The 10,633-nt window shown below is 39.9% G+C and overlaps 1 protein-coding gene across 1 annotated transcript in view; it reads right to left on the reverse strand.

Annotated features, from left to right (window-relative positions):
• The window catches only part of IL31RA (interleukin 31 receptor A), a 49,815-nt gene extending 46,846 nt beyond the window's left edge, over positions 1-2,969 (reverse strand). The window contains exon 1 of the mRNA XM_068990645.1: positions 2,915-2,969. Within this exon, the coding sequence (XP_068846746.1) occupies positions 2,915-2,969 (55 nt within the window). The remainder of the gene's footprint in view (positions 1-2,914) is intronic.
• Positions 2,970-10,633: the final 7,664 nt, after the last annotated feature.

Genomic DNA, 10,633 nt, shown 5'->3' on the forward strand with positions numbered 1-10,633 from the left:
TATGTTGGTGTTACAAAAGAGATTTATGGCAAATAAAATGAGTGCCCAAGAACATTTCCAGTGCTCATCAATATTTCCCCTTCCCCGACATATGGGAAGATTTTATTTCCTTGCTTCCTTGAAATTAGGCATAGCAACGTGACTTCTTTGGCCCCTGACATGAAAGGAGACTAAAGTGCTACTACATTATTACCCTTCCTCTCCTCCCTCTGCCCTGCACACCCTGCAAATCCATGGTGAGATCATGAGTCTTAGGCTGGTACAGCCTCCATCAGCCTAGGTCCCTGCTTACCTGTGAGGGACATATAAACTTTGTTGTCTTCAGCACTAAGATTTTGGGCTTGTTTATTTTCACAGCATAAACAACTTTCCCTGCCTCATGTGAAAAATAGCTTGTCTGAAAATCCAAGATTTTAGGACTTGGGGGAGGAATTCATTTAAGAGTAATTTTCCCTCTTCTCTTTGTTATGTCCTCATGACATCCTAACTCTGCATATGATCTCAGGGCATTGTAGATTTGTTTTATCACAAATGAGGGTGTCAAGGGGAACTAGAATAAAAAAGGAAAACCAGATCAACAAATAGCTTCAGTTTTGCTTCCTTTCTTTACTTATAGTTATTACTTACAGCCTCAGTTATCTGGTGTGGATCCCACACATCTGAACTGCCCTGACTTATGTAATAGAACTGCCAGTGAGAAGCAAGGCTTATACATCTGTTGTCCTGCCTACTTGCTGGTAACTAGTGTGCCTGTTTTAAGTCTTATTCAACTTACCTCTAATTAGAACACAAACTCTTCATCAAAAGACTGTCACAAACATTATATAATTGTGATAGAGCAATGGAGGGCATTTTACCTCTGTTCTATTTTTCATAAAACCCCAAGGGTACTCACAGTACTCTTCAAGACTGCCACAGTCATGAGAAAAAAGGGAAGACTAATGAGCTGTCATCCACCAGAAGAAACTAAGGAGACAGGACAATTCAGTGCAATATGCTACCCTGAACTGGATCCCAGAATAGAGAGAGAACATTGAGGAAAAACTAGTGAAATCAAGTAAAGTCTGGAATGTACTTAATAGTCATGTGTTAATATCAGTTTCTTTATTTCAGCAAGCATATGATGCTATTATAAAATATTAGCAATAAGGGAAACTGGATAAAGGGTATATAAGAATTCTCTGTACTATCATCACAATTTTTGTGTAAATATAAAACTACAACAGAATGTTTATTTTTTGCACGTGGACAACTAAAGGTTACATTTGCCCCTCACACACATGTATCATTCCACATGTTAAGAAAAAGCATATAAACATATTGCCACATTTCTAGAAAAAACTATTTCCCTTATTTTTAGAAATAAGCAGAAATATTCAGAACTCTTCTCTAAGAAGGACCAGGAGAATGTTCTTGCTTATCAGCAAATTTCCTATATGTTAAAAGAACATTTTTCAAAATTAAAAAGATCTTCTCAATCTCCCTTCTTCCTCTCTACGCTCATATCACTTTGGTGTCATTGCAAAGTCAAATTTTGTTGCGAACAGTGTCTTGAAATAAAAGAAGGGCAAGGCTGAGACCAAGGGGAAAATTGTCTAGAAGGGAAGTAGTACGGAAACTGGAGTCAGTTACACAGGAAATGGTATTAGTGAAAGGTAGTAAGAGAAGACAGAGATACAAGACTGAAAAAGACAAGTTGAGGGGAAAAGGTGTCATGATGCTTATAAGCAGAACTTTAAATTGGAGAATTGGAAGCATTTGGGGATTTCTGAGATGGCCAAAAGAGGCTGAATGAGACAGAGACACACAGCCCTACCTGCCTGTATTGTCTGCAAAGCTCTGGAGTGTCACAAGTATAACCCCAGGGACCTGCAAGGTGGGCCAGGCCATGCCAGAGGTTTGGAAGACATTCTTATTATCTCTGGATCACAACTGCCTTCTGGGTGACCTCCAATTATGATACGTTATGGGCTGGATTGTGTCCCTCTCCCACAAATCTCATATGTTGAAGCCCTCCTCTCTCTCTGCTGTGCCTCAGAAGGTGGCTGCATTTGGAAACAGGGCATATAAGGATATATTAACTAAAATGGGGCCTTTACAGTGTGTCCTAATTCAATCTGACTGGTGTCCTTATAAGAGGAGATTAAGGTACACAGAGGGATGACCACGCGAAGAGGCAGCAGGAAGATGGTCATCAACAAGTCAAGGAGAGAGGTGTCAGAGAAAATCAACCCTGCAGACACCTCGACCTTGGACTTCCAGTCTCCAAAACTGTGAGAAAATAAACTTCTGTTGTTTAGGCTATCCAGTCTGTGGTATTTTGTTATATAGCAGCCTGACCAGACCAATATTTATACTACAAGCCTTGTCTACTTTCCCAGTGCTCAATCACCATTTCTTTTTATCTGGTCTTATCTTTTTTAACATAATATGTGATCTAAGTAATACATCTTAGACCTACATGGTATTATATGGCCATTAGGCCCATAGTTTTGAGTTGGACCATTGTAGAAACATGTTGTTTCATTTCCCTTTATACCCTTGGAATTTATGGCAAATAGTGTGAAAATGTATATATATTTTTATGTGTGTATCCTATATGAAGCAATGCATCCTGAACACAGGAATCACCAAGATAATCACCTACTATCACTCTAAAACAGTGAATCTTGACTTTCAAAGGGTCATATCTCCCTTTGAAAATATGATAGATCATCTTGCCAAACTTGCATATGCATAAGTATATATCAACATGCACATACAACCCCACACAAATTTAGGGAGTTCACAAATCCCCTATTGTTCATCCATGAATGCCCATGTCCAGGTGCCCCTTTGTTCTCAAGTTAACAATTCTTATCCAAAAAAGGCAAATAGAATCACCTAATCCATAAAAGGGCACAGGCTGACCTACCTGCCAGGCCAAATTTGCAGAGTAGAGGGAGCATCCACAGTGTCCAGGCCCACATTGTTCCCAAATAATGCAGGGAGGCTGGAAAGAGAACAGAAAATATCATCAGCCAAGAGTTAGTTTGCTTCCTGTCTGTCCTCAACAGCTCTGTTTCTAGTGATAAACGGATTCTGGGAATTTTGAGGAAAGGTATTTTATTTTATATATTTTGTGTTACATTCTATTTTGTTATATTTATTTGGTTAGTGTCACACAGATCCCTCTGTGATTATTCCATTACCCCAATTTTTTTGTCCACAGTTAATTCTACCATATAATACAAAAAGTACACCAGCCAGCAAGAATATACTCCAGAAAAACTGTACTGTCCTCCAGTCTCTGCCTCAGTTCCTGAGCACTGCAGCTAAACAAGACATCTCGTAATTTCCCAAAAGCACCATGCAATTTCACATCTCCATGCTTTGTCCATATGGTTCCTTGTGTCTAGAATGTCCTTTCTTCCCTATTCCTGACAAAGTGATCCATCTTTCCAGACTCAGCTCAAAGCTAACCTTCTCTAAGTGCCTTCGCTGAACTCCCAGATGGACTCAGCCCGCCAGTCGGCCTCTGTGCCCCACCCACCCTCCATGCCATCTGTACTGTGCACACAGCACACAGAATGGGGTTTAGTAGTTTACCTGCTGGCTTCTCTACAGGTAGGGAGCTTCTGAAGAGTGGAGCTTCTCTCTCTGTGAAGCCTGAGTGTTGAAGGCAGTGCCTGGTACCTGGTAGACATTCACTATTGTTTGTGGAATAATTAGAATAAGAAGGCTGCTGGCTCCTCACGTCATCCCAGATGAGATGGTGAGATAGTCTAAGGATTAAAGCAAATGTAAAGGCAATACCTCGCGTTCAGAAAGAAATAAATGATGCTACATTTTCAGCTGACATATTATTATGGGGGAAAAGGAGAGTTTTCAGCAAGATAAATCATTTTAGGAAAAGTTGAATGCAGCATTTCTGGATGAAAACCACAGGGATAACATTTTCTCACACACAAACCAGTTGAAACATCTAACTAACTGAAAGTGCCTAAGGCAAAATTAAGCAGAGTGAGAACTTGGATCCATAGTAATAGAAATACCATTATGAAACAATAAAAGACTGGTTATATAACAGCAATAGTTAATGCCTGTTACTTAAGAGCTGTGGCTAATCTCTCCAAAAACAACCATTTTCATTTAAATGAGTATAAAACAGGAAGTTTTAAAATTTTTCAATGAAGAATAAATGTGTTCTTTGAAAATTAATTATAACAGCAATAGAATTTTTTTTGGCTTTGAATAGAATTTTATTTATTTATTTATTTTTTTGGCCTTGAAGCATCAGGGATCTTAGTCCTCTGACCAGAGATAGAATCCGTGCCCTCTGCAATGGAAGCTCAGAGTTCTAACCGCTGGACCACTAGGGAATTCCCAGTAATAGCACTTTTTAACATCCAACTATTCACAATGTTGTCTTAATTTTCTCCAGTTCTTAGCCAAAAAACATGCCTTGACAAGTTTTAAAAGCATACTGGAAAGGGAGGGAGGCCCAGTCATGAAGACATTATTAAAGACATGATGCTGATGGTCTCAATGATTGAATAAATAAACAATTATACGTGCTAAAGCTCAAATTGTTATTCCACCACAGGGTTTTGCATTTTAAAATCTTATCAATATTAACTATTGAATATTTTGTACTTAATTAATTGTAATTACTGCTTCTTTACTTTACAGTGAGAATACTCACCTATTATTTGTGAATTTTTAAAGTCTTTACAAAAAAACAGCAGTACTAAAAGTACTAAATTATACCCAGAGACAAAGCTGCAGAAGAACAAAGGGCTGAGAACCATTAACCTACTTGCAGCGACAGAAGCACGGATAGTAATAGCAAATATCGCCTGGTGAGTGCTGTAATTACAGCAGTGCAAGGAGAGCACAGAATGTCCAAAGAGAGGGAAGAGCTCATGACGGGAAAGTCAATAAGCTTTGCTAGAATGACACTGCCCTAACACCTGTTTGTCCTCCAGTGCCTTTTCCACTTCCCCTCACACACCAGAGAACCACCACTCATGACTCCTTATTGGTAGTAAAAGTGAACAAATATGGGTACCTCCCAGGAACTTAGAAATAAGTTCAACTGAGAGTTCAACTAGCAAAATGTGTGCGCAGAAGTGATCCTAGTTAACTGTGGGAGTAAATCAAGAATGTTTGTAAAATGGTGTTTGAAGAACTTGAGTTCACTCCGAACTTCTTCCAAGGAAGCCTAGGTGTAAACTCAAGAGAGTTGGATCTGGAAAATTAACATTGTCATTTAGTTGCAGGAATTTATTCAACTAAATGTATCCTAAATGGAAGGAGACTATGGGAACCGAAAGGCGAGGTCACAGAAAAAAATGTTGGCAGTGTTCATTGGTGTTCATTGGGCTTCCCTGATGGCTCAATGGTAAAGAATCTGCTAGCCACACAGGAGATGCAGTTTTGATCCCTGGGTCAGGAAGATCCCCTGGAGGAGGAAATGGCAACCCACTCCACTATTCTTGCCTGGAGAATCCCATGGACAGAGGAGCCTGGCGGGCTGCAGTCCATGGGGTCAAAAAGAGTCGGACACGACTGAGTGACTAAGCATCCATGGAAGGAAATTATGAAGTTTTCCATTGCTGGGGTGACATACAGTTGACCTTGAGCAATGCCGAAGTTAGGAGCACAGGCTCTCCACACAGTCAGAAATCCACTCACATAACTTCTGTCCATACACATAGCTCCTCCCATCTGAGGTTCTACAACATTGGATTCAACCAATCACGAACAGTCTAGTGCAACAGTATCTACTAGTGAAAACAAGACCACTTATAAGTGGACCCACACAGTTAAAATCCATGTTTTTCAAGGGTCAGCTGTACTCTATAAGAGGACAATCATTAGACTTCACCACAGCCTCATGCAAGATATCTCAAAACCCAGAATTTCCATGATTGCTCTGATTCTGTGAAGCCGTTTCTGATTATTGATAATTTAGCAGAAGTTCAGATTCTGAACAAAGGATGTAAGCTTTCTAGTAATTAGAAAAGACTTCTCTCCTTGTTTAAACATACCAGCCTCATGAAGTCTTATATGCGGTAATCAGCCTCCCCAAATCTGAGCAATTTTGGGTGCAGCAAGACTGTGGGCTATAGAAAATTCATGAAGATTATCCTGTGCTCTTAAGGAGAACCATTAAACTATTACCTTCATTGCCTGACTCATTAGCGCTAACTTTTAAAATGCAGCAGCTTTGAATAACTGTCTCCACTAAGGGGGCACTTCCTAGAAATATACACCTTCTCATTAGTGGTGCCTGATTTGAATACAACAGGAGCTCTGGAATTCTCAAACAACACTATGAATATTCCATGCTGAACCAAAGGACTCAGAACATAAAGTGATGCCACTTGAGTAATTTTTAGTGTCTTATCTTTAAACTAGTAGCTACTGTTAGGAGTACAATGACTGGAAGTGAAACCAACCAATTATTGCTGGCTACAGCAGTGGCTGGAGACAAGAAAACAAAGGAAGAGACACGGCTCTTGCCAGCTGACGTTAAACTACCCCTTTCTCTCCACATTCTGTCTCCTATCACCCAAGCAGAAGCAATAACACGGCTGTTTTACTCTCTAGAAATCTCCCATTACACACACACAAACACCTCCACCACCTCACACACAGGCTGTCCTTTGGAGCTTCAGTTCCCACTCAAGGCTGTGTCCTCGTGGCTGTTTTACCTGATTTCGCATGCACACAAATATATCACTATATGACCCTGCTTTCATTCATTCACTCATACATTTACTCAGTTAATGTGTGTTGATACCCATTCTGTGCCACAAACTGTGCAGAATATGGGACTGAGTCTTTAAAGGATGGGCAAAGAAGTAAATTCTAGGGATAGCAACATACTTTTAGGTTGAATTATACAAAATTGCTATTTTTATAAGTCTAAAACAGTCAAATATTGGCAATTTCCTCCTAGTAAACTAACTGTATCTTTTCTTTTTGGGTGAGGAAATGCTTATGTACCTTATCCAAGATGAGATTAAGAGCTATCAGCATGGTGACTAATATATTAATATTAGTTAATAATACTGTATATTTGAAAGTTGCTATGGCAGTAGACCTTAAAAACTCTCATCACAAGAGAAAAGTTGTGTAACTATGTATGGGCTTCCCTTGTGGCTCACTTGGTAAAGAATCCACCTGCAATGTGGGAAACCTGGGTTCGATCCCTAGGCTGGGAAGATCCCCTGGAGAAGGGAACAGCCACCCACTCCAGTGTTCTGGCCTGGAGAATCCCATGGACTCTATAGTCCATGGCGTATCAAAGAGTCGGACACGGCTGAGCAACTTTCACTTTTATGGCTGCTGCTGCTGCTGCTGCTGCTGCTGCTAAGTCACTTCAGTCGTGTCCGACTCTGTGCAACCCCAGAGACGGCAGCCCACCAGCCTCCTCCACTTTCACGGCAGTAGACCTTAAAAGCTTTCATCACAAGAGAGAAGTTTTGTCTATGTATAGTGATATTGGTGCATGCTAAGTCGCTTCAGTCATGGCCGACTCTTTGCGACTCTGTGGGCCTGTCAGGCTCCTCTATCCATGGGGATTCTCCAGGCAAGAATATTGGGTTGCCGCACCCTCCTCCAGGGGATCTTCCCAACCTAGGGATCAAACCCACATCTCTTACATCTCCTGCAGTGGTTGGCATGTTCTTTACCATTAGTGCCACCATATATGTTACCTTAACTAGACTTAATGTGGTGATCATGTCACACTGCTACAGATATTCAATCATTATGTTGTATACCTGAAACTAATAAGTTAATTATATCTCAATTATTTTTAAAAAGAGTTATAAGGAAACTGCATTCAGTTTCAGAGTATAAACCCATTTGAGGTTCAGGCTGCTTTCACACAATGAATACTTTGAGACTGCCAGCAACAAGACTGATAAAAACACAAGTGTGATGCGATAGTAAGAGTCTACAAAGTCCTAATTGCATTACATAAATTACATCTTTTCTTCCTAAAATCCTTACAGAGTTGGTATTATTACCCCTGCTTTACAGATATGGAAGTTGTGGCTCACAGCATCACGTAATCAGTCCAAAACTCCCATAGTTTGTAAGTGACTTCAGTTTCCTTTTCCGTTCTGTCACTCAGTCGTGTCCGACTCTTTGCGACCTCATAGCCGGATTGCAACCTATGCTTGTCTTATTCTGAAGCCTAGATTCTTTCCATCAAAATCAAGCAGTAGTTATTAGTGATTTAACTCTCCCTCAGTCCTCCTGCCACAAAATGCCATTACCCACAGGGATTTTCTTCTGAATCTCCTAGGTCTAATTTTCTACAGCCTCAAGTTCCCAGAAAGATAAACCTTTAACGTTCCTATATTTTCCCCAGCCCCTGATCGCTGTCCTCCACCATCTCCCACCCTAGCAACAGCATTTTAAAAAAGATTTACTGCCAGAAGATTAGATTCCTTGTAACCATCAATAACCAGTCTAACTACAGAGTAAGTCATGCAGCGAGTTCTGACCGACAACTTTATTGAAGAAAGCAGAAATAAACGCTCATATAATAGAAGAAGGGACCAAATTTGCAAGTTTTTGCGTTATCAGATTTTGTGGCCTGATACTCACCTTCCTGTGTGGGGTGGTATCCCACAGAGGTTCTGCTGTTTAAAAAGATCCACATCAAAGGATGCTCTGTCTTCCACAGCACAAGTGAGAGCAAGGAGAGTGGTTTGTAATTTATCAACACAGTTATGCAAGTGTTTCCTCTCTGGTCCAAGGGCTTTTCCTTTGCTTTTAAGCCCGGCCCAGGCCAGGGTGGCACTTAATCCACTTATGCTGGGAAGTGGAGTGCATTATTGTAACTTTAAAAAAGTCTGCTTCTGTGAGATCACTCAACTTTACAGGAAAAAGTGCCATCTGAAAGTGCCTTTAAACAACTAAAAGGAATGACTAAACTTAAAATGTTCTATACAGGAAGGAAGTCCTTACAAATGTGGGTGGTAATGGGTGAAATGCTAAGAGTATGTTTAGCTTCAGAAATACATCATCATGCAAATGAAGAAGGAGATGGAGAGAAAATAATGGTGGCTAACTTGGAAAGAGATTTATAATTCCTAAGCATGCATTGGGTTGGCCAAAAAGTTCATTTGGGTTTTTCATCCAGTATTGCAGAAAAACAAACATTTTGACCAACCCAATATTAGGTATACTAAACTGGAGGGCTGGAAGCCAGCTAAATTACTAATTAAGTGGCTTAATATGATAATTAAATATATATGGAGATCTTACTACGTGTCAGTCACAGTATGACGAACTTGAAATTATCTCAATCTTCACAACAATTCTATGACATCAATATTTTCCCTCTCATCTTCTAGATGAGGACACGAGGCCAGAAAAAGACACTTGTCCAAAGCAAATAGTAGAGCCAGGAACTGAACCAAGACAGCCTGACTCTCAGTATCCTATAAATCAAAGGTTAAATCTGATGGTTTCTGGCATCACTTTAGGCATTACAATTTTATAACTTTTTGTAATTGACAAAATCATAAAGAAATCTCTTCTCTACGAAAAAAAAATTACGATGCAAAAGGAAAGAAACTCAACCTAAGCTTTAAAATATGTTCTCCAGCTGAATATGGTTTTTTATTTAATAATTTTTAAAACTTATTATTTATTCATTTATGGCTGTGCTGGCTCTTTGTTGCTACATGGGCTTTCTCCAGTTGTGATGAGAAGGGGCTACTCCTTGTTGCAGGGTGCAGTCTTCTCATTGCAGTGGCTTCTCTCATTGCAGAGCAAAGGCACTTGGGCTTCAGTAGTTGAAGCATGCAGGCTCAGGAGTTGAAGCTTATGGGCTTAGTTGCCATGAGGTATGTGGAATCTTTCTGGACCATGGATCAAACCCATGTCCTTGCATTAGTGGTGTTCCTATCCACTGTGCCACCAGGGACGTCCCCATATATGTCTTAATTTATTTCCCATCTTCCTTAGGCAATGTTCGACTAAGTAGGAAAGTTTAGCGAAAGTGAGGAGAAAGTTTTTTTTTTTACCTAGTAAACTATGAGGTACTAAAAAATCCCATTATAATGTACTATCTAAGACTGGTAAAATTTTGCATAAAAATAGCAGTTCTTTAATTTATCCAACAAATACTTAGTAAACTTATTATACATATAGCACCTGACTAATGATGCTATACAATAAAATTCTGGCTACATGGTTGATTGGATATATACATTTCTCTCTGCTCTACCAGATAACTCCATGAAACTTATGATAAAGGTAGAGGAAAGCTACAAAGTCACACAAAACAAAACAAATGGGAGAAGAGACAACAAAACATGGCAATAAGAAAGGTCAAAAAGTTTTGGAGTATGAGAAGTGAGTCAAGTGGCAGCTGAATTAAGAAACATGAGAAAGTTGAAACCTAGAAACACCTAAAAGGGAGGCCACCAAGAAGCAAGATCTGTGCCGTGAATCTCATGATTTCAGAAGATGAGTGTTCTTGCCTTGAAAATCCCAGGAACGGCAGAGCCTGGTGGGCTGCTGTCTATGGGGTCACACAGAGTCGGACACGACTGAATTGACTTAGCAGCAGCAGAAGCTATGGCAGCAGGAGTTTACTGATAGAGAGTTAAGTCAATCTGAG

Source organism: Capricornis sumatraensis, chromosome 18, assembly GCF_032405125.1.
Source record: "Capricornis sumatraensis isolate serow.1 chromosome 18, serow.2, whole genome shotgun sequence".
NCBI classification, from domain to species: Eukaryota; Metazoa; Chordata; class Mammalia; order Artiodactyla; family Bovidae; genus Capricornis; species Capricornis sumatraensis.